This window comes from Danio rerio, chromosome 19 (assembly GCF_049306965.1).
Source record: "Danio rerio strain Tuebingen ecotype United States chromosome 19, GRCz12tu, whole genome shotgun sequence".
Lineage (NCBI taxonomy): Eukaryota > Metazoa > Chordata > Actinopteri > Cypriniformes > Danionidae > Danio > Danio rerio.
The window spans coordinates 12,049,793-12,075,000 of NC_133194.1; the positions used below are offsets into that span (position 1 = coordinate 12,049,793).

General features: G+C 35.8%; 1 protein-coding gene across 1 annotated transcript in view; it reads right to left on the minus strand.

The window, feature by feature from the left end:
* Window positions 1–6,252: 6,252 nt before the first annotated feature.
* pla2g4c (phospholipase A2, group IVC (cytosolic, calcium-independent)) overlaps window positions 6,253–25,208 on the minus strand; it is a 25,319-nt gene continuing 6,363 nt past the window's right edge. The window contains exons 2-15 of the mRNA XM_021468209.3: window positions 20,419–20,443; window positions 20,158–20,209; window positions 19,892–20,003; window positions 13,397–13,539; window positions 13,118–13,319; window positions 11,104–11,212; window positions 10,895–11,035; window positions 9,918–9,983; window positions 9,613–9,810; window positions 9,135–9,254; window positions 8,896–8,988; window positions 7,336–7,487; window positions 7,057–7,231; window positions 6,253–6,675 (exon numbers count right to left, since the gene is read on the minus strand). Of these exons, the coding sequence (XP_021323884.3) occupies window positions 6,515–6,675; window positions 7,057–7,231; window positions 7,336–7,487; window positions 8,896–8,988; window positions 9,135–9,254; window positions 9,613–9,810; window positions 9,918–9,983; window positions 10,895–11,035; window positions 11,104–11,212; window positions 13,118–13,319; window positions 13,397–13,539; window positions 19,892–20,003; window positions 20,158–20,209; window positions 20,419–20,443 (1,749 nt within the window). The 3' untranslated portion in view covers window positions 6,253–6,514. The remainder of the gene's footprint in view (window positions 6,676–7,056; window positions 7,232–7,335; window positions 7,488–8,895; window positions 8,989–9,134; window positions 9,255–9,612; window positions 9,811–9,917; window positions 9,984–10,894; window positions 11,036–11,103; window positions 11,213–13,117; window positions 13,320–13,396; window positions 13,540–19,891; window positions 20,004–20,157; window positions 20,210–20,418; window positions 20,444–25,208) is intronic.

Consider the following 25,208-nt stretch of genomic DNA (forward strand, 5'->3'; position numbering starts at 1 on the left):
TGTAGAGGCCTGGCAGAGCATCATCAGGGATGAAACCCAGCGTCTGGTGATGTCTATGCATTCCAGACTGCAAGCTGCAATTGACTGCAAAGAATTTGCAACCAAGAACTAAACAGTGAAAGTTTGATTTATGATTATTTTTATGTCCAATTACTTTTTGACCCTTAACAAGTGGGAGGCACATATGCAAACTGTTGTAATTCCTACACTTTTCACCAGATTAGGATGTAAATACCCTCAAATTTAAGCTGTCAGTCTGCAGTTACAGCACATTTTGTTCATTTATTGAGCCTAAAATGTTAGAATTGTGTTGATGTCCCAATATTTATGAATTTAACTGTATCACTTCAAACTATTAAACATGTCATGTCATCAAACCTTTTCAAGATCCCATAATGCAAGTCAGACGCATAAAAAAATGCAAGTTAACAAAAAAAAAATGAAATAAAAATTTGAAAAACTGATAATTATAGATATACAGTGTGGTTATGATTCAATAGAAAGAATGGTTTTGGAGAACCTCTGAAGATGTATAATACAATTTATCAAAACCTAATTATTTATCTATATTAATTATAAATTTCATAAGAATAAATTCAAGTTAGGTTTAATTCTTTATAACTCTCTAAAATCCTCTTCCGCACCTATTCTTTACTGCCACATGTTTAACAAGAGCAGAAAATTCTGTTTTCGGATGTGGATTATTTTCTATATCTCTGCCACAAGATCCTCCTCGTTAATTCTGGCGTTCATTCCAGCTTTATCCAGCAGTTTCATCATAATGTATGGTTTCCTACATGTCAACATCTATTAAAACAGATATATTTTTTGTAAGTTTGTGAACTTCACGTTTCGCTTTTCAGCACAACATGATCAGAAAATTCTGTCTTGAGTATATTAATTGATATATTACTAAATACATAGAGTATTATTATTATCATTAGAACAACATAATAATGTTGTAAAAACATAATAATGAGACAAAAACAGAAAATTCTGCCATCTTTTACTCATTATCCAGGTGAATCAAACCTGTTTGAGATTACTTTTTCTGTTAAACACATAAGAAGATCTTTAAAGAAATGCTGAAAACCAGAAAACATTGACTTCAATAGGATTTGTTTTTTCTACTATGGACTTCTATGGGTACGTTTTGAACATACTTCTGTTAGCAGATATTTTTAAAAATGTTATGAACATGTAAGCATTAACCTTCATAGTAGGACAAATCCTATCAAAGTCAATGGTTACAGGCTTCAAAATATTTTTCAAAGCATCTGCTGTTGTGTTCAACAGAAAAAAGAACCTCAAACAGGTTTCCAAGAATTGGAGGTCGAGTAAATGATAGAACTTTCAGATTTAGGTAAATCGTCCCTTTGCTGATTTCACAGGTTTTTACATTTATTTGTTGAATATTACAATAAGGAACTAAATAAAATGTCTGCTGTAAAGAGTTCAGCCAAATAAGAAGGATCCTGCATGTCCAAACAATTCCAAGAAAGACATACCCTAAAACAAACACTGCTCTGCATATTTGCTTTCGTGATCATAAGGGTTTAAAGATTATGTAACTGTGATACAGTATATGTAATTAATTAAAATTCAAGCTGACATTCACCAGCAATGGCTTCATTTAAACTCCAATGTAGCAGTTAAATGCATATAGAAAAATATGTTAGTAATAATAAAATTGAAGGACGGCACGGTGGCGCAGTAGATAGTGCTAGTCATTGGTTCGAGCCTCGGTTGGGTCAGTTGGCATTTCTGTGTGGAGTTTGCATGTTCTCCCTGCGTTCACGTGGGTTTCCTTCAGGTGCTCTGGTTTCCCCCACAAGTCTAAAGACATGCAGTACAAGTGATTTAGGTAAGCTAAATTGTCCATAGTGTATGTGTGTGAATGAGTGTATGAGTGTTTCCCAGTGATCGGTTGCAGCTGGAAGGGCATCCGCTGTGTAAAACATATGCTGGATAAGTTGGCGGTTCATTCCGCTGTGGCAACCTCAGATCAATAAAGGGACTAAACCGAAAAGAAAATGAATGAAGGAATAAAATTGACTTAATATGACTTAAAACTAGTGTTTGACATATACTGGGCTGCAATGTACGCTGGGTCTTTTTCTCATGTTGCTCAGCCTCATTTAGTGAATTCTGCTGTGGCGACCCCAGATTAATAAAGGGACTAAGCCAAAAAGAAAATGAATTAATAAATGATTTCGTTTAGAATGAAAACAAATGACTTATTTAGTTGTAGTTTTATATTTCTTTTACTCATGTCATAATTTACTCATCTTCCACTTTCTTCAGTTGAACACAAAGGAAGATTCTGATGAATGCTAAAAAAAACCTCCATTGACTTCTACACTCACCAGCCACTTTATAAGGTACGCCTGTCCAACTGCTTATTAGCGCAAACTTCTAATCAGCCAATCACATGGCAGCAACTCAATGCATTTAGGAATATAGACATGGTCAAGGCGATCTGCTGCAGTTTAAACTGAGCATCAGAATGGGCAAGAAAGCCGATTTAAGTGACTTTAAACGTGGCATGGTTGCTGGTGTCAGACGGGCTGGTCTGAGTATTTCAGAAACTGCTGATTTACTGGGATTTTCATGCACAACCATCTCTTGGGTTTAGAGAATAGTCAGAAAAAGAGAAAATATCCAGTGAGGAGCAGTTCTGCGGGTGCAAATGCCTGGTTGATGCCAGAGGTCAGAGGAGAATGGCCAGACTGGTTCGAGCTGATAAAGAGGCAACAGTAACTCAAATAACCACTCGTTACAACCGAGGTATGCAGAAGAGCATCTCTGAACACACAACACGTCCAACCTTCAGGCGGATGGGCTACAGCAGCAGAAGGCCACACCAGGTCCCACTCCTGTCAGATAAGAACAGAAAACTGAGGCTACAATTCGCACAGGCTTACCAAAATTGGACAATCGAAGTTTGGAGAAATGTTGCCTGGTCTGATGAGTCTCAGTTTCTGCTGCGACATTCGGATGGGGTCAGAATTTGGCATCAACAACATGAAAGCATGGATCCATCCTGCCTTGTGTCAGTGGTTCAGGCTAGTGGTGGTGGTGTAATGGTGTGGGGGATATTTTCTTGGCACACTTTGGGCCCATTAGTACCAACTGAGCATCGTGTCAACGCCACAGCTTATCTGAGTATTGTTACTGACCATGTTCATCCCTTTATGACCACAGTGTACCCATCTTCTGATGACTACTTCCAGCAGGATAACGCACCATGTCATAAATCACGAATGATCTCAAGACTGGTTTCTTGAACTTGACAATGAGTTCATTGTACTCAAATGACCTCCACAGTCACCAGTTCTCAATCCAATAGAGTACCTTTGGGATGTGGTGGAACAGGAGATTCACATCATGGATGTGCAGCCGACAAATCAGCAGCAACTGTGTGATGCTATCATTTTAATATGGACCAGAATCTCTGAGAAATGTTTCCAGCACCTTGTTGAATCTATGCCACAAAGGATTAAGGCAGTTCTAAAGGCAAAAGGGGGTCCAACCAAGTACTAGTAAGGCATACCTAATCAAGTGGCCAGTGAGTGTATAGTGTAATAATATTTACTTCAATTTTTTTTTGCTTTTTCTCCAGCACTCTTTAGAATATCTTTCTTTGTGTTCAACTGAAGAAATAAATTTGAAAAGGTTTAGTACCACTAGTAAATAGTGAGGACATTTTTATTTTAGGGTGAACTGCCCCTTTAAAATCATGCTTAAATGCACTTACTATTGCTGGCAGAGGTTGAAGGCCAAACTGAAACTATAAAGCAGAGCAGGACTAACTGGTTAAAACATCTCAGGTTACTTGACCAAATTTTAGCTTCTTAGGAATACGGACATGGTAAATACAACAAGACAGCTAGAGAATACAAATTAAAGTCAATGAAAATGTAAATTGTTCTACTTCTGTTTTTGGAAATAAATTAAAAGTTAGATTCATTGAGCTCTAAAACAAATACTTTAAATGTTATGTTCACACCTTGGTAAATAATATCATTAATAATTATGTCCCAGTATTTTTCCAAAGTTGCTCAGGATAATGACATGCAACAAATAGTTTTTATTTGAATTCAGATAAAGCAACATCGTGTATTAACATCAGCTTTACGTCTCTGCATAAAAAGAAATGAAGGTAAAGTTTAATTACAGTAAGCCACAGGTCAGTGTGAGACGGGTTTGAAAGGGCATAGGGAAATACTGGTCCATGTGAATATTTGAGGAGGGAAATCACCAAAAGAAAACTCTTGAGTAAACATCTTTATTATCAGGAGATTTAATCACACGTGATTACACCAAGGACATGATCAAGCATGATCTATAAATGAGGCAGTGCTTAATAAAAAAAATATAAAAATCAAAAAGACACACAGGATAATTGGAGATACTTGAAACAAACATGCTTAAAAACAGCATATCTTGGTTAGGTAGGTTTGGCTGCTGCTTTTAATTGCTTGTTAGTTGCTTTCCCATCATTTTAAATTTACATAATGTTTTGTCTTCAAGTATTTGAGTCGTTCGCAAAATCATTCTAACCTGTTCTTTGCCGCCATCTAATGGACAAGAAACATTTCCACATGTTTTTTATTTGACTTCAAAAACAAACATTCAAAATCCAATCGTACAAAAAAAAAGATAACAATGATAATAACAGATCAGGTTAAATAATATAACACATATAAAAAAATAAAATAAAAAGAGAAACAAAAGAGAAAAAGTAAAAGAAAAAAAAACAGAGATACATACATAACACAAATACAGCAGGAGGAAAGAAGAACATGTATCCGTGATCTTTCCAAAATAATGATCATAATAATCCAAGAATCTACCACTTTTTGTTATTAACCAGTCTAAGAGATTTCATAAAATACATCAATTTCAATTAAAAATGTAAAAAAGAAGGCTGCGAAGTGGAGAATTTTTTTGTGAATAAAATATTTTCCATACAAAATACAAAAGTTAATAATGTAGTTCTCTGATATATCAGTTTTACCTTTATAGTAACAAATAATATCTTGTAGTTGAAAGGGTCTGGAAGAAGCAATGTAATTACCTATATGGAGATTTAAGCTATTCCAAAAGCTTTTTGTGTTTTCAAAAATATGTGAATCAACGTTTCGTCTTTAGTTTTACAAAATGTGCATGAGTTATTAACCTCCAAACACTTTGCCAAAGTACTATTCACTGGATATATTTCATGAAGAACTTAAAAGTGAACCTCTTTTGTTTTATTGGGGATGCAGTACTTATGAGGTAATAGCCAGGCTTTTTTCCAGTCTATTAGGTCAATGAGGGATGCCCAGTAAAATTTGCCCTTGGGAACATTATACTTTTTATTTTGAAAAATTTGTTGAATATATTTATTATTACATTTTCTGTCAAATAGAATAATTCCATTTAAGATTAGCTCTGGTTCTTTAATAACATTTTCATTAAAAAATAAATGAGATTTTATAAGTTGAATTTGGCCTAAAGGAATTGCTTTTTGCACAGCATTAAATTCTTTAAAAGGTTATGGAAAATTATTATTAGACATAAATTGTTCATAAGACAAGAAGTTGCCAGACTTATCAAAAATTGAGAGAATCCCAATTATATTTCTGTTAAACCACGTGGACAGAGAAAATAGATTTATTTCTAATTCTAATATCAGAGTTGTTCCATAAAATGTATTTATGTGGTGAGAAATTATGTAGTGGGAATAACACAATTTCCAGAAAAGAATAACCTGCTGGTGAAATTTTGACAGTGCAATTGGCAATTTATTCGGTAGATAATTACATTTTAAAATAAAAGGAAGAATTTGGAAAAATAGAAAAATAGAGTTTGGAATAAAAACCATATAGAGTTAGTGTCATTTAAGAATCTTTTAAACCAATTTATTCTATAAGTGTTTACTATGTCCTCAAAGTCAAACACTTCAAGTCCACCATCTTTTCGACTATTTGCTAGAACTGTTTTCTTAAGTTTATGGGATTTATTTTTCCAAATAAAGTTGAGAAATATTTTGTTAACTTCTTTAGCGGTAGGGATATTAATAGAAAGAGAAAGTGAAGGGTATACCAAACGAGATAAACCTTCTGCTTTGGTCAGAAGATAAAGGGAAAGGTCTCTTTGGAGCCAAAGATTAAAAATGCTATGAGGTTTTTTAAGTCTACCAGAAAAGTTAAGCAGTTGTCTAGTGGCTAAATTTTTTGTTAAATAAATACCCAGATACTTTAAAGTCTCTTTTACTAAAATACCATTTATTGAGGAGTCATTAGTTTATTAAATCATAATAATTTCACATTTGGACATATTCAATTTCAATCCAGAAGCACATACAAATTCTTCAACTGACATTTATCTTTTAAAAATAAGGCTGTGTCATCGGCCAACTGGGAGATTTTAATTTCCCTATCAAAAATCGATATACCCTCTAAGTTACGTTCATTTGTAATATTTAGCGATAGCCACCATGATGTGGGTGACACGAATGCAAACAAATCTACGACGTCTTTTGTTTGATGACGTTCCGAATCACCGTCAGAATATTCTCTTTGTTATTTGTGATGTTCACTCCAGCTTTCTTCAACAGTTCATCAATCTTTTCAATGGAGTAGGGCCCTTGGACGGTGCTGTATTTTCTCTTCAACTTTTCCATTTCAGCTATAAAACAGACATTTTAGGACATTTGTCAGTTTTCATGGTCGGATTTCCTTCATATCTAACTAGCTACAACTACTATAGAAATGCTGGATTGTTTTAACCCAATGTTGGGTCATATATAGACAAACCCAACCGCTGGATTAAAAAGTAATTTAAATTAACCCAACATAAGGTGTGTCCGTATTTTACTTGACAGCGCATAGCTATTATAATGACACACAACATCTTTACTAGTAAATGACAGTCAAGAAATCTTGTGGTACAGCACATTTGAGTACTGAACAGGAAAATAATTGTATAGTAGTTTACCAGGTTAATATGTGGTATATTTTATGACAAGATTTTTACTCCATTCTTTAAAAATAAATAATATGACATTACCTTTACTACCACAGTTGACTCTGTTGAAAAGAGGAATGTGTATCACAGTCGGAGTATTGCAGCCTTCAAACACATAAAAATCCCTTGGAAAATCCTTTTCCTTTTGTATCTCTTCAGGAACTTCAGGGAAATCAATGTGTAGCTTTTTGCACATTTCAGCTGTTTTTGTGAGAGACTGAAATAACAAGAAGATTTATGATAAAGAATGTTTGTGTGAACGGAGCAGGGATAATATTTAGCATTCTCTATGCAGGTTATTAAAAGAATCATTTTCCATACCTCAAATGGATCGTCCTCGTTGAAATCGAGGGAGATTATGAGGTCAGCGTGTCTCTCTTTCCTCAGCACCGGTAAAAAAGGTGAGTTGATGATGATCCCGCCATCAGCATAATGCCTCACTTCATGTTCACAGATTCTAGAAACCTCCTTCTCTGAGGTAAATGTGTGTGTGTGTGCATTATTAAAAGATAAAAGCAGTTATTTTAACCCTTTATGGCAGGGGTGTCCACAATCGGTCCTGGAGGGCCGGTGTCTCGCATATTTAAGTTCCAACCCCAATTAAACACACCAAAAACCAGCTAACCAAGCTCTTTGTAGGTATACTAGAAACTTCCAGGAAGGTGTGTTGAAGGAAGTTGGAGCTAAACTATGCAGGACACCGGCCCTCCAAGACTGAGTTTGGACACCCCTGCTCTATGGCACATGGGGTTGCCCTCAGGCAACAAACCATTTATTGCCCCACAAAACTTTAATTAAAAAAACGCACATTAAATGCACATTAAACTTGCAAAAAGCCACAGCTCTGCACAGTTTATCTTTAATCCTGATTAAACAAATCTGATTCAACGTACTGAGTTCTTCAGGTTTGTTTGAAATCTACAGGTAAATGTGTTGAAGCAGGGTTGAAACTAAACTCTGCAGGGCTGCAGTCCTCCAACAACTAAGTTTGATGTGGATGTTGATCTGGATTCAGCCCACTCGATGGTCATGGACACACAGACAGGGAGATACAGAGTACCAGGATGCAAAGGTTCATCCAAAGGAAGGTGCCTAAACTCCGGTGGTTCAGTGTCCTGCAAAAATTTAGTTGCCAGCCTGCCAATACTTTTCTAGTATGCTAGTCAGAGCTTGAGTAGCTAGTTCAGATGTGTAATTGGGGTTAGAACCATACTCTGCAGGACACCGGCCCACCAGGACCAAGTTTGGGCACCCCTTTACCTAAAGCCAAGTGACAAAAATGTGGCACCCACTTTTGCTTCACATCCACCAACACCTGTTTTCTGAGGTAAAAAACACTGCTTAATTAGTACATACAATCGGTACCCCATGGAAACACACAATACACTATTTATGGCCAGTTACTGATGAAATATTACTTGTTAATGTTGTTTAAATTAAATTAACAAATTAACACTTTTTCTAATGTATTTATGGCTAGTTTGTACCTCATTTCACATATAATAATAATACAGAAAACCTTGGTGTTTTATGGCCTGTTTCCATTCAGTGATACAGTACGGTACAGCGCCATGCACTTTCATGGCTATTTCCGCTCTCAAAAAGATCCCTAAAAGCAAACCGTACCGTGCCACCTTTTGGTTACCCTTCGCAAAGGGTTGATTTTATGATTGATTTATTATAAGGGACCCCAAAGTACCCAAAAATTAGGGTGAAATATTTTTTTCCCTCCTAAAATGAAAATTCATGCCATAGAGGGTTAAATTACAATATTTGATGCTGTTTTGTTTACTCTCACAAATAAATGCACCCTATAGCATTACTTTAATGTTTTGAATAGTACTTTATCTTCTCATGTTTCTCCATTACGAATTTACTTACCTGTCATTTTGTATAGAAAGTTGTATGTTGTTCCCCAGATCCAGCAAGCAACTAACTCAGTGCATTTAGCAATGACACTCCAGAACCCATTGCCTAAATTAGGAGCAAAACGTCCATTAGCTAACCAATACAACGAGCCTTTTCTTGTTATCAGTATATAAAATAATTAAAAAGATTTACAAACATCCCTGATCCCCATCCTGCAGTCTCAACTCAATAACTTTAGGGATAAAACTCACATGTGGGATCCCAGTAGGGCTGAAGGTTGCATACATATATGGTATATTCCTTAACAGTTTTCTTGTTCATTTCTTTTGACTTGCCGAGTAATTCCTTGTATTTGTCTCCATCCAGCTTTCCTGCAATACATGCTAGTGTTATTGCGCCGGGATTTCTAATATATGTCACTGAAAGCTTACCAGGTCATGTATTATTATCTAAAGTCTTCACAGTAGCAGAACATTAGGAACTTTTCATTTCTCAAGGTTGTCTGTTATTCACCATACCTTCCAACAGACAACAACAGCGTAGCCGACATTTAATGTAAATATCTATGGTTATTTACAAATGCGTGATGATGCTAAATGAAGCAAAACCTGATGTTAGCAAGATTTTAAATTGAGTTTTATCAAAGAAATATAGCATGTATTCCCATTTTCTGACCAAATGATTTTGCTCTTATGCTCAGCTTAAACATGTTATCATCATAATCATTACCTCTCAGTAAGTCATTCAGGGTTTTAACCTGAGACGAAGGATCTTCATTTTTTAAAACCAGAAGATTCACTTGCACAAGTGTCAAGAGCAGTTTGCCAGCCCTGTCCAGGTGTTGAGCACTGAGGGACTGAATGTCTGTTTGTTTTGTTTCTGAAGACGAGACGTCCGCCATCATTTCAGACTCAGACCCAAATAAATCTAAGAGGAAAAGGTTGCATATTAATCTTATACCATATCACATTGATGGATAATGATTAATTACAAACAGTTTTCAAAATGAAATGGTAGTGATAAAGGGAACTTACGTTTGATTATATATATCAGTTCCTCCAATATTTTTACAGGATCAGCAAGACTACTACCACACAGACCTGCCGATAAATAAATAAAGAAATAAATGGTCCTCAGCAGGGTCTCAGCAGGGTGTTTTTACATTCTCTGGTTTTCAAAAAGTGGGTGAGTCCAGCTTTGTTTTGGTGGGAGTATCGTGTGGCAAAGAAGGGAAGGGTTTGCATGAAAAAGGGGGTTTCAGTCTGTGCACTACAGGTGATTTTCACACCAGCAGCACAAACACAGACTCAGGCAGGGCCGGTGCGTCCATTGAGCCGACCTTGGGTGGCAGAGTAGTAGGGGTGCCACAGAGTTATCGTCGTTTGCCTAGAGCGCCAGTTTAGCTTGCTGGAATTTATTAGATTATCTCATCGCCATGACATAGCTTTAAAATTTTATTTCGAAATGGGAAAACAAATTTGCTCTCATTTATTCATTTTCTTTTTGGCTTATTCATTCATTTTCTTTTCAGCTTTGTCCCTTTATTAATCTGCGGTCGCCACAGCGGAATGAACCACATTGTGGCTTAGTCCCTTTATTAATCCGGAGTCGCCACAGCGGAATAAACCACTTTTTGGCTTAGTCCTTTTATTAATCAGGGGTCGCCACAGTGGAATGAACCGCCAGCTAATTGCAACCCAACACTGGGAAACACCCATAAATACACACTCTTTCACACAGATACACTACAGCCAATCATGTTTATTTAATTAATCTATACTGCATGTCTTTGGACTGTGGGGGAAACTGGAGCACCTGGAGGAAACCCACGCCAACACGGGGAGAACATGAGAACTCCACACAGAAATGCCAACTGACCCAGCCGGGCTCAAACCACTACCCTTTTTGCTGTGAGGCGACAGTTCTAACCACTGAGCCACCAAGGCGTAACGCCTCTACATATATTGCACATTTCTAAAAGAAAACCACTATATGTATGATTTCAACTCACCTTGCAGGAACAGCATGTCCATCTCGGGCTGCTCTTTTATTTTAACCCCTTGCTTAAACTGACTCCCAAAACTGGAGGAATCCACAAAGGCCCCAGTGATGGAGTAGCCGGTCTCATGTGGTGTGATCTCAAGAAACGCATCTATGAAAAAAAATGCTTTCGAAGTTTTGGACAAAGAAACATAGACCTAATAACAGCAGTGGCCTTACCTGCATCTAGTTTATCATCTTTGCTCTGCAAATCAATTACAGCGTAGATTGGATAAGGATCTTTGCTGTGTTGGCTCCTGTGTCGACTGGTAAAACTTTTCTTGTCTATCTGTAGGAAAATAAAGGATCATCTTAAAGAGGTAGTTCACTAAAAAATGCAAATGTACTCACTATTTACTAACTCTCAAGTTTATAAGTTTCTTCCTTCTGTTAAACATAAAAGAAGAAATCTTTAATAGCACTATTTACACCTATAGTAAAAAAAAAAAAACATGGAATGGGAGTCAATGATTACACATACAGCATTTTTCCAAGCATCTTCTTTTGTTTTCAATAGAAAGAAAGTCATAAAGATTTGTAACAAGTAATGGGAGAGTAATAATTTTTAGAGTGAACAATCCCTTTAAATACTTGCATAGGCTGTCAAGCATAATCCATACAAATAGTTGACACGATGCTCAGTTGGTACTAATGGGCCCAAAGTGTGCCAAGAAAATATGCCCCACACCATTACACCACCACAACCAAGCTGAACCACTGATACAAGGCAGGATGGATCCATGCTTTCATGTTGTTGATGCCAAATTCTGACCCTACCATCTGAATGTCGCAGCAGATATTGAGACTCATCAGACCCAGCAAAGTTGAGACCAGGCACTGTGTCAAATGTAGCCTCAGTTTCCTGTTCTTAGGTGACAGGAGTGGCACCTGGTGTGGTCTTCTGCTGCCTGAAGGTTGGACGTGTTGTGTGTTCAGAGATGCTCTTCTGCATATGTTGCAACGAGTGGTTATTTGAGTTACTGTTGCCTTTCTATAATCTCGAACCAGTCTGGCCATTCTCTGACCTCTGGCGTCAACAAGGCAATTGCACCCACAGAACTGCAGCTCACTGGATATTTCTCTTTTTCGGACCATTTTTTGAAAACCCTAGAGAGGGTTGTGCGTGAAAATCCCAGTAGATCAGCAGTTTCTGAAATAATCAGACCAGTCTGTCTGGCACCAACTACCATGCCACGTTCAAAATCACTTAAATTACCTTTCTTCCCCATTCTGATGCTCAGTTTAAACTACAGCAGATCCTCTTGACCATGTCTATATTCCTAAATGCATTGAGTTGCTGCTGCATGATTGGCTGATTAGAAACTTGCGTTAACGAGCAGTTGGACAGGTTTACTTAATAAAATGGCTGGTGAGTATTTATATTCATTCGTCCTTTTTTTTTGGCTTAGCCCTTTTATTAATCTAGGGTCGCCACAGTGGAATGAACCGGCAACTTATCCAGCATATGTTTTACACAGCGAATGCCCTTCCACACACACTCATTCACACTCATACACTATGGACAATTTAGCCTACCCAATTTACCTATATCACATGTCTTTGGACTGTAAGGGAAACTGGAGCATCCAGAGAAAACCAACATGGGGAGAACATGCAAACTCCACACAGAAACGCCAACTGACCCAGCCGAGGCTTGAACCAGCAACCTTCTTGCTGTGAGATGACAGCACTACCTACTTAGCCGCCAACTATATATATACATACAAGACTAAAATATGAGTGACTATGTATCAAATGATTTGAAAAGGATGAGGAAAATAAAGTGGGTTGAAAAATATGTTGCAGGTTTCTTTCTTTTGAATGCAAAATGAAAACAGAAACATTGCTCAATGGACATTTGCTATAAATAAACGAGTAAAACCGTATGATGGCCACATCTCAGAAAGGTATGTAGAAGTTTTGTTTGACATGGGGAAAGTCAGTTTTTTAACATTTATACTGTATCTGCAGGTATGAGTATCACAAAATATCAGAAAAAAACTGCCAAATCTTTTTTTCTTTGTGCGAACGGTGTAATCCATAAGAAAGAAATTCATAAAAGTTTAGGTTCAATTTAGTGTGAGTAAATGGTGAGGAGAACTTTAATTTTTAGGTGAATTATACATTTCAAGAGCTTCATTGAATGTCATAATGCTTAATTTACGCAAGAAACATGACATAGAACTTCTCTCACCTCTTTGACCATCTTGCTTATAAACAGCACAGCCCAGACTTCTGTCAAACTAAAGTTATCCTTCACTCTGTAGTATTCTTTGAGGGCCACATATTTGTCCATCAAACTGACGTCACGACCAACAAGTTTCTGTATGACGTCATCCTTCACTACTTTAAGCTTATTGGACCAATTGGGTTCTTTGTATAAAGATGCCATACACCTAATGAAGGGGGGAAAAGTTCATCATTTGTTTATATTCAGCTGGATCTGATTATCTGAATGTATTTGTTTATTTACCAGGTTGATCCTGAGATTCCAGCAAGATACATCATGCAGTCCATGAGATCAGTTTGAGCCAGAGCGTCCAGTGATTCCAGCAAACTCACCATTGCTCTTTCACTTCCTCCAGAACCCAGCAGTGCGATGTTGGGCACCTGGTCCTGTGAAAATGTAGATCCTGTCAAGGGCTTTTAAATGTGCATTTTTCACTTAATGTTCGACATAATCTCAACTGAAACATGAAGAGTGCACAGGACATAGAGTAGCTTCTCCCTTTTTTAAAAACATCCAATTGCGGTTTGTTTTTCTCATCACTCTGCTCTCAGGAGCTCAAGCGCACCAAATAGAAAGAAAATGAGAAGTGTCTTTAAGATGGCGGGGCATGTCAGATACTAGAGAGCATTTCAATGGTTAAGATTTGATGAGAAACTGAAGTACAAGGTGATGTGAAACAAGTATTGACCCATTTAGGCGGAAGTGACAAACTGCAAGCTTTAGAGGTTTATTACTGTTTTAGATCTTCTAATTGAATTTTACTTATAAACTAATTTCGAGAGGATCATGTGCTTATGATTGACCACAGCCGGTCCCGCATTAGCTAATACGTGATCCCCCAATCAGCTGATTCCTACGTCACTATAAATATCCACAGTCTTCATTCCACAACCATCTTCACCTGGGAGAAACCCCCTTCCTCCTCTTCTCTCACCTAGATTGGGCGGCACAGTGGTTAGCACTGTTGCCTCACAGCAAGAACACCACCGGCTCTGATCCTCGCCTGGCCGGTTCGTGATTCTATGTGAAGTTTACTTGTTCTTCCCATGTCCGCATTGGTTTCCCCCGCGTTTCTCAGTTTCCTCCCACCATCCAAAAACATGTGTCATACGTAAACTTAGTAAGCCAAATGGGCACCATAGTTTAGCTCCCAGCATCAGTATTTTTCCTTAGCCACATCAGCGGGGGAGTTTTTGAGATCTGCCTGAGCTCATTCTCCCCTCTCGCCCTGCAAACAGGAGGGACTCCTGGGCTCAAGAATCTCTTGAGCTCAGGACTCTCTCCCTAGACAGCATGCCAAACTCGCTTATTAAGAATCACCAGATAAGTGTGAACAATTGAAATGCAAATTTTTGCAACTGTTTTTAGGTGTACTAGCTTATATATATATATATATATATATATATATATATATATATATATATATATATATATATATATATATATATGCTTAAAACTAACATACCAATACTAACATCTAAAAAAAACATTATTTTAATTTCACTGGACCTTTAATAAGGAATTTGTTCTCCCCATAATGAAAATTCTATTACTAATTACTTAACCCTATGTCGTTCCAAACCCCTGATACCTTCGTTTATCGTTTTGTTCATCAAACTACATATAAGCCATTTTTATTTATATTTTTTGTTGCACAAAAATGTTCTTTGAGCTTCATAAGATTACAATTGAAACGATGAAGTCACTTGGAATGTTTTGACAACATTGTTTTGACAATGTTTTTGGACTCGAGACCTGAGCACTTGTGCGGGTTCAAGTCTGTATTTTAATTTAAATAGTCAGTCGGGTTGGATTCCAATATATTATATAATATATCAGGTCAGTGTGTAATAATCAAGTCGATCAGGCTTGGAGAACACCCCAATTTACGTGAGTTTTTTAACTTCGAATCAAAATCAAATCACTTTTATTGTCACATCATCAGCAGCACGTGCAGTTTCTTTGTTTCCCGTTGGAAGGAAATACACGCCCGCTCGCAAAGTTTGTTGTCCAGTGACTGAACGTTAGCCAGCAGAATGGTGGGGAGTGGAGGTCGAAATCCACTACGTCTAAGTCTGACGAGGACGCCGGCTCTCTTTCCTCTTTTCCGGCTGCGTTTCTGTCGTCTCTTTGGTTGTGTGACCCAGACAACTTGCAACTCAAACTAAATTATGATGGGATATAAGCAAGAAATAGCGTGGTTTAAAACATAAGTTGATCATCTCAGCCGCAAGAAGCTGAGCTTGGTATCCTTTTTAAAAGTGGTCAGTTAATAAAACTTGAACGTAGACTATTGACCTTATTCTTGAGGAACAAGCCGGTGCATCCATAGGAATACTTTTGGCTTGAGACTTTCGTTCTCATTCACTTCCATTAATTTTTAGATGTTAAAAACAGCTCGTTATGCTGCTTGATGTAATCAATAAAGCGTATTTGGCATGCTGTCCCGGGAGAGAGCCCTGAGCTCGTAATATCCTCGAGCCCGGGGCTTCCTCCCGTTAGAAGGGCGAGAGGGAAGTTCGAGGTCAGGTAGGTCTCGAAAACTCCCCTGCTTGTCACCGTGAGAAGTGTGAACTAAGGTTGTATTGGGTGATAATTTGTTTTAGTCGATTTGGCTATGGTTCATGTTCTGGACGGTGGGAGGAAACCGGGGAACCCGGGGGAAACCCACGCGAACACGGGGAGATCATGCAAACTCCGCACAGAAACACCGACCGGCCCGAAAGGTTGGACCGGCGGTGTTCTTGCTGTGAGGCAACAGTGCTAGCCACTGGGCCACCGTGTCGCCCAATCAGAAAAGGAGGAGGATGAAGGGGTGGAAAGGGGGGGAGCTTCAAGACGAAGATAACTGGAGTGACAAACTCAGGTTATTTATAATGCTTCCGTAATCATCTAATAAGGCAGATTACGGAGCTAATAAGGAGCCAGCCGTGTTGATTATAAGCACGTGATCCTCTCGAAATTAGTTTATGAATAAACCACACATAATATTGTACTTTTTATGTATAGTCAGAAACACACTTGTTTGTAGAGTAAGTGGTTTGACCATTTTTCCCCCTAGTCATTTATCCCATTGGCAACCCACTGCGGTATACGCACAGGGATTCTACATTTTCAGCCAGCCAGCATCAGCGCTTACGGTGAACTGTTACATCATTAAAACACTGCCACAATTAAGGTCTGATTTCATTAAAAATCAGTGATCTTCACTGCCTGATAGATACATGATATGAAGTGTGTCTCAGATCAGACAAGAAGCCCTGCATTGAATTCCATTTCCTCCGCCATGTCTTTAAAATATGACAGTTTATTTTACTCCAGTGTTTAAGTCCTTCATCTAGTTTTACCCTTGAACAACTAAATGAATGCTTAAGTCTGTTTTACTGATTGTATTTTAATTGTAAAGACCCCTTGAACATCTTGAGGCCATTGCTGTTTATGAAGGATAAGTGAGCTCTTGGATTTCATCTAAAATATCTTCATTTGTGCTTCATTCCTCTTCATTGAGGTCTGAAGGGTTTGTTAATAACAGAATTTCAATTTTATTTTGGGTGAAGTAACCCTTTAAGTTGCTCTTCTGTAAAGAGTTCAGTCAAAAGAAAAGATGACCTGCTGAAACCTTTCCAAACAAGACATTTCCGTAAGCTGCTCTCTAACATTATGTCATTCTATTTATATGTAATGCAGACAGGTTCATGTCAGTTCAGAGAGAAAATCTGTTTTAATTTCAAAGTAACAAAGAAATATATATTTTTATAAAGAACAATATGATACATTAAAATGAGAAAATTATATGGGGTTGCGGAAAAATCGTTCTTAAAAGCTTTTGAAATATTGCATCCTTTACACCTCAGGATATGAATTGGGGCTCACAGAATAAGATGTCTGGGTGACAAAACTTAATTTTGAGGAAACAATTGGGAGACTTTTGCGCTTATGTCAAGTATGAGCATAAAACTGGAGGCCCTAAGCATGAGAGATGTGATTTGTTAGGAAATTTGGATATTTTCCTCGTCTTCAATGGAAAAGTACATTTTGTAATGTAGCCTTGAAGATTAGACAAAACAGATATAAGTGAGTAAAATCTCTCTGTTCCTTGTCACAGTCTGCAGTGACCTCCAATTCTGTATAACTGTCTGACCTTCTCTTGCAAGACATTAGACCCTTTTCACATTTCTGAGTTATTCAGCAGTCGAAGTCATCATAGTTGGGTAAACAGAGCTCAGTGAATAGGAGAATACCACAAATACATTTTTTGTATTCCTGTTTGCCTAACATCAAATGTACTGTCCCACATATTATCCATGCATTAGGGTTAAGGTTAGGGCTAGGGTTAGGTCGCTCCTTGCACAACCGATAATTAGTCTTTTTGTAATTTGATGTCAGGTTTATATAATAGAATTAGCTTTATAAATGTGGATACATAAAAAAAAATCAAGATATTAAAAATTTCACGGAATTAAGATGCTGATAATCAGTGTTGGGAGTACCGCGAGTTACGTAACAACATTACTTTTATAAGTAAAGAGTAAAGGAGTGAATTAATTCGTTAAAATAAGTAATAATATTTGAGTTAAAAATGTAACTCAAGGTACTATTTAGATTAAGTTATTTGTTTTTAAAAATTATTTGCTGAATTAGCGTAATCATGTTGGATCACATTCAATGAGAAAGTTAGCGCCCCATGGGAACAGACAAAAACATAAAAAGATTCTTAACAATTCTGTGATGGAAGCATTCTCATTATTTTGAACACATTGAAGAAAAGGGGGTGGTCTTAATGGACAGTGATTTAACTGAACTAATTAGACAAAAATATAAAAGTAGCAAACTGCTTTTTTTACTTTCATTAATCTTTACAGTCTTATGCAGAAATGTGGGCACCCCTCTGTCGCTGCATAACAATGTGCTATCTATAAGAGAAGATCCCAGTGACATGCCATTCGGTTTCTAGAGAAATCTAGATAATGTCATGTTTTTCAGACATAAATATGCAGCGTAGCAGTATTGAGATGAGTGAAATTGAATTGAAACAACAACAAAAAAAAGGCTTTGCAAAAGTTTGGGCACCCTCTCATTTGTGTGGATTTCAAAACCTGTAGTCACACAAAATTGAATCCGTAAACCTTAACACTCCTAACACAGGTGCAACCAATCATAAAAAAGGATATTTAAGACTAACTGATTGCTAGTTGTGCTCCTCCTTATTGTCAACCTGCAAGTAGCAACATGGGAACCTCAAAAGAACTTCCTAATGACCTAATAACTAGGCTAATTCATCAACATGAATTAGGAGAAGGATGTAAAAAGCTATCACAAAGGTTTAAAGTCTTTATCTCCACAGTCAGAAATATAGTAAGAAAATGGAAGGCAACAGGAACAGTTCTTGTGAAGGAAAGATGTCGACAAAGAAAAATATCTGAAAGGCAAAGGTGAAGAATGGTCACAGAAAAAACACAGACCACCTCCAAAGAGCTCCAGGAAAATCTTGCTGCTGATAATGTCACTGTAGATTGTATCACAATCCGGCACTCTTCACAAAGAACAGCTCAATGAAAGGTGATTCAGAAAACTTTTTCTACATTCTGCCAATGAAAAGAGTTCTGCCAACAATCAATGTATGCAAAGGCTCATCTGGACAAGCCTGAATCATTTTGGAAAAATATACTGTGGACAGATGCCACAAACATAGGCACTTTGCATTTCAGAAAAAAAACACCTCATTCCAGAAGAAGAACATGCTCCCTACTGTAAAATATGGTGGAGGTGTCCATCATGCTGTTGGGATGTGTGGCAAGCACAGGTTCTAAAAATCTTGTCAGAGTTAAAGATCGCATGATTCCACCCATTATCAGCGTAATCTGGAGAACAATGTTCAGGAATCAGTCAAGAAGCTGAATTTATAGCAGAGTTGAATGCTTCAGCAGTTCTGTTATTCACTCGTTCCTTTTATTTTTTGGATTCTGTTTTTGTCTTACTTGATTTCTTGGAACTGCTCTTCCCTGGACTCGAACCCGGTCGTCGTCGTACACGAGCTAGCTGGACAAACTGGTTGCAGCGGGAAAGCCCTCCACATGGAGGTAAGTAGTCAGCCGATAAGCGCCTAAAGGAACAGCGTCATAACGCCCCGTAGCGTTTGCTTAAAAAATGAAATGCATCCATACGTACCTCTGGCTACATAATTCGCGATCTCCAGAAATGTCCGCAGGACTACGTTTTCAGAATGAGCCTGTGTATATATGGCATGTATAGCATCAGGAAGTCGTCAGAAGATAACATTATTCAGATTTTTTATACCTTTTTTTTAAAGGTAAGTGAAGGTGTAGTTTATACAGTGTGTCATTAAATGCAGAGCTCCTCTATTTGAAAAAAAAAAAAAAACCTGCAAGTTCTGAAAGAGATCATCATGCAGGTATAAAGAAGTAATTCAAAAGTAACTCAAAAGTAACAGAACACATTACTTTCCATAAAAAATAACTAAGTATTGCAACTAGTTACTTTTTTGGGGAGTACCTCAATGTTGTAATGCATTACTTTTAAAAATAACTTCCCCCCAAAACGTCTGATAATGAACGGCTTTAATGAACTTCCATGATAATTAGAATTTTTAGATTTTCATTATTCTGGACATATTTAAATCTAATCTAAAATTGGATTACAAAATGTGCAAGGGACTTGAAGCTTCCATTGAGCTGTGTAGTAAAAGATTTAGTGTAGGTGTATTTGAAAAAATGTTACCAGACTACATTGTATGCCGTGTCTAGTAAGACACTCCAGAGCTGATTGTCTCCTGTTGGTCACATGGTTAATCTCAGCTTCATTCAGTGAATGACCGATTCTCACTTCAATACTGTAGAAAAACAATCAGGGAAAGGACAGTTTGTAGGTGTAAGTACTTGATTAAAATGAAGCCATTCAAATGATCATGCATGTGATACTAAAGGATGGGGAAAAGGCAAAAAGATTTCATATATAAGTGGTGCAGAAAGTGTTTGTAGCATTACCCTTCACTTGGAATTTCTTTAGACATAATTGAAAAGGTTTGATAAAATAAACCTGTAAAAAAGAACAGGCTGTTGTGAATTCAAATAAAATGTATTAGTTCTGAACTGAACAATTAGTGTTGGCAAGCATTTCTAAATCACAATATTGCAATCTTTAACATAACCCATAAACATAGAATAATTAAATCAATAAATATATCAAATATATCTTAAAGAGAAAGTGATGTTTCATTTTTGATATGTGTTTTAAAAAGCTCTTACCTAAGCTGGCAGTGGCTGCTGTCGTCTGCAAAAATAAAACTGAAACTCATGCAGGCACGTGGCGTTAGGAGGAAATGTAGGATTTTGGAAAAAATAGAATTTCAAGTAAAGCAGACCTGGCTGATTTCTTAAATGATAATGTTTCCAGTATAGGCAAAACCTACACCTAATTTGATCAAAAATGTACATATTTATTGATAATATACAATACGAATATTTCAAATGTGCTTGTTAAGAAATATAATGCATATAAAGTGTCATTTTGATCTTTTGAATAGATTTTTTAAGAAAAAGAAAGAGCACCAAATCAGTAACATTTTAAAGGATCATGTACGCTTGAGTATGCTAACAATTCAGCTTTTCCATCACAATGTGTTGCTGCCTACATTTTTAAAAGTTGAATTTAGTTTATTAAGTTGTAATAGTTTGTTATAGTTAAGTTATTAAAGTTGGTATAAGATATTATTGTAATTTAGTTTATTTTAGTTAAGTCATTTCAACTTATTCATTCATTTACTCATTTTCTTTTCGGCTCAGTCCCTTTATTATTCTGGGGTCGCCACAGTGGAATGAACCACCAACTTATAAAGCATATGTTTTACACAGCGCATGCCCTTCCAGCTGCAACCCAACACTGGGAAACATCCATACACACTCATTCACACACATACACTACGGACAATTTAGCCTACCCAATTTACCTATAGTACATGTCTTTGGACTGTGGGGGAAACCAGAGCACCCGGAGGAAACCCACAAATGCAAACTCTACACAGAAATGCCAACTGACCCAGCCAGGGCTCAAATCAGCGACCTTCTTGCTGTGAGGCGATTGTGCTACCCACTGCACCATCGTACTGCCCTATTTTATCTTAAGCAAATAAAATCAATTAAGCAAATGAAAAAATGAGTTAAAAATTGTATGACTTCACTAACTTATTAAAATACGTTGAAGTACCTTTTTTTGACGTTGAAGTATTTTAATATATTTTATATATCATTTTTTACAATAACATTGCTTTAATATGAGATTAACTCCCTATTTATGTGTAGTTTTAATCGTGATCTGAGATCTTTTACACAGGACAGACTACCGTGCATATTTTAGACACATGAGAATAATTCTACCATGATTTCTTTTGCAGTCTGTGAATAAATTCAAAGACTTAAAACTGTGTTTTAAGTTGAGTTGTTCACAATTTAACCTCAGTAAAATTTCATTAGGGGCAGTATCAAGCTTTTCCACTAGAGTAAATTACTTTCCAATTCGGTTTTACTGTGTTCATTTCTATTGCAAATAACATGATTGTCACTTTTTTTTTCCAGGAACATTTAATTTTTTTTACGTTTTTTGTCAGTGTGTATTCACATGGCAATTGCTAAAACCTTTGAAAAAGCTTTTTAGCAATAAAAATATTTTAAAATTTTAGTCAGTTTAAAATTAAACAATTTGCAATATACATTTGAAGACAAAATTATTAGTCTTTTTTGTAATGTTAGTACTTTTTTAAAAATTCTCAAATGCTGTTTCTGAGAGAAAAGAGTAAATACATTTTTATATATTAGATTTAATAACTCATTTATAATAACTAATGTCTTTTGTCTTTGCTATGATTACAGTATGCTAGCTTTTTTTGTAAGATACTAGACTCAACTAAAAGAGCTATTTAAAGGCTTAAGTATGTTAACTGGACAAGGTAATTAGGCTAGTTACTGATCTTAATTTTTTATTTAGTAATTTCATTTTCCCAGCTAAGCTAAAAGAAATAAGACTTTTTTTCCAGAAGATAAATATAATAGAAAATACGGTGAAATCAGAATTATTAGCCGACTTTATTTTTTTTCCCCTTTATTAAATATTTCCCAAATGATGTTTAACAGAGCAAGGAAATTTTCATAGTATGTCTGTTAATATTTTTTCTTCTGGAGAAAGTCTTATTTGTTTTATTTCGGCTAGAATAAAAGCTGATTTCAATTTTTTTACAAACCATTTTAGGGTCAAAATGATTAGCCTTTTTAAGCTATTTTTTATTTCGATAGTCTACAGAACAAACCATCGCTATACAATAACTTGCCTAATTATTCTAAAATGCCTCATTTATTCATTCATTCATTTTCTTGTCAGCTTAGTCCCTTTATTAATCCAGGGTCGCCACAGTGGAATGAACCGCCAACTTATTCAGCAAGTTTTTACACAGCGGATGCCCTTCCAGCCGCAACCCATCTATGGGAAATTCTAAAAATACCCTAATTAATCTAGTAAAGCCTTTAAATGTTACTTTAAGTCGTAAAGTAGTGTCTTGAAAAATATCTTGTCAAATATTATTTACTGTCATCATGGCAAAGATAAAATAAATCAGTTATTAGAAATGACTAAAACTATTGTTTAGAAATGTGCTGAAAATATCTTCTCTCCGTTAAACAAAAATTGGGGGGGAAAAATAGGGGCGCTAATAATTCAGGAGGGCTAATAATTCTGACTCCAACTGTATATTTTTAATCTAATAATTTTTAACAATAATTAGCTAATAATTCAGCTTTAGATTGTAAAAGGTGAAGCTGTATTATAAAAAAAAATCAGCTACTGAGCAATCAGCATTAAGCAAATACTATAATAAAGGAACTAATAAAAATGAGTCAATTAAAAATTAAATTTTGTTCTATCTGAGTGTACATTAAAATTAATGTCATGTTTGTAATTAGAAGAAAGATGAGTAGCACAAGTGGTTATTATGAATGTGTGTGTGCGCAACAACAGTATGCAGCAGGTGTGTTTGCGCTAGCGGCGCTGTAAAGATTGAGACAAGGCAGACAATAAAAGACAATAGTGCAAACACAATCTTGTCTTCACAAACATCTCTTTACACACCGCTGAATCTGAATCCCCTGAACTAATCTCAATTCAACAACAATAAACATGCAGAAAGAGTGACCACCATCACAAATGAGTGACAAAAAAATACATTTACCCAGACAGAGGTTGCAAGAGCGGTCGGTGACGTCAAATACTGTGTATGAACACACATCGGCACGTTATCAGTGTGCATGCAGAAACAACACTGTGTGTGCAGACGCTGTTTAACACACACACACACACTGTATCTGTGACGTCAGGCCTGATGATTCTGACTGGCCGGTGGATGACCTCTCTGATCAAGTCAAATATCATCAGAATTGAAAAAGTTACAACGTGACCTTTGACCTCTTAAAAGGCAAAGTATGAGGTAATATATGAGGCAGAAGCAGACATCTGTCTTCTATTGTTACAATTAGCTGACCGCTGTAAAAACATGTTTTGTGTGTGTGTGTGTGTGTGTGATTTGAGTTACTTAATCCAATATATTTTTTAATCTTTAAGAATATGACATGTACACCTCAAATATGCCATGTGAGCTGCTGAAGCCAATATATTTTGCCAATAAATGAAAATGAGACAATATATAATAATAAAGCTTCTATTAGGACAAACACACTACGTTTTTGAATAGTTGATGAAACTTTATTTTTGTTTTTATATTTTTGCATATAATATAATATAATTTAATAATATAATATAATATAATATAATAAAATATAATAATAAAATATAATAAAATATAATATAATATAATATAATATAATACAATATAATAATAGAATATAATCATATAATATAATATAATACAATATAATAATATAATATAATCATATAATATAATATAATATAATATAATATAATATAATATAATATAATATAATCATATAATATAATAATATAATATAATATAATAAAATTTAATATAATATAATACAATATAATATAATATAATCATATAATTTAATAATATAATATAATATAATATAATATAATATTATAATATAATATAATATAATATAATATAATATAATATAATATAATATAATATAATATAATATAATATAATATAATATAATATAGGGAAGCATGGTGGCACAGTAGGTAGCACAATCGCCTCACAGCAAGACGGTTGCTGGTTCGAGCCCCGGCTGGGTCAGCTGGCATTTCTGTGTGGAGTTTGTATGTTCTCCCCATGTTTGTTTCCTCCAGGTGCTCCAGTCCAAAAACATGCTGTAAAGGTGAACTGAATAAGCTAAATTGGCAAAAATGCATGTGAGTGTGTGCAAGAGTGTTTCCCAATGTTGGGTTGTGGCTGGAAGGCCATCCACTGCGTAAAATGTGAAACAAAAAAAGTTGGCGGTTCATTCCGCTGTGGCAACCCCAGATAAATTAAGGGACTAAGCTGAAAAGAAAATGAATAATATAATATAATATAATATAATATAATATAATATAATATAATATAATATAATATAATATAATATAATATAATATAATATAATATAATATAATATAATATAATATAATATAATATAATTTAATTATAGGTGGGCATAAATTATTTTTTTAAGTCAAGATTAATCTCTCTGTAATCTTAGAATTAATCTAGATTAATTAATAGTTAAAATGGTCCATTTAAATTCTGCCGAAGGCATTAAGAATATGGATAACACTTTACAATATGGTTCATTAGTTAATGCATTTACGAACATGAACTAATCATGAACAACACTTGTACAGCATTTATTACAGTTTTTTACAATGGCTATGACACTTTTTTCAATACATTTAACAAGTTTGCTAAACTCTTTACGCAGCAACACACCTAAAACACACAATTGGCAAAACGGTTAATTTTACGCTCAAAATCAAACATTATAAACTAAACCTCTAAACTAATTTTCAAAATACAATAATAAACAAACACACTACA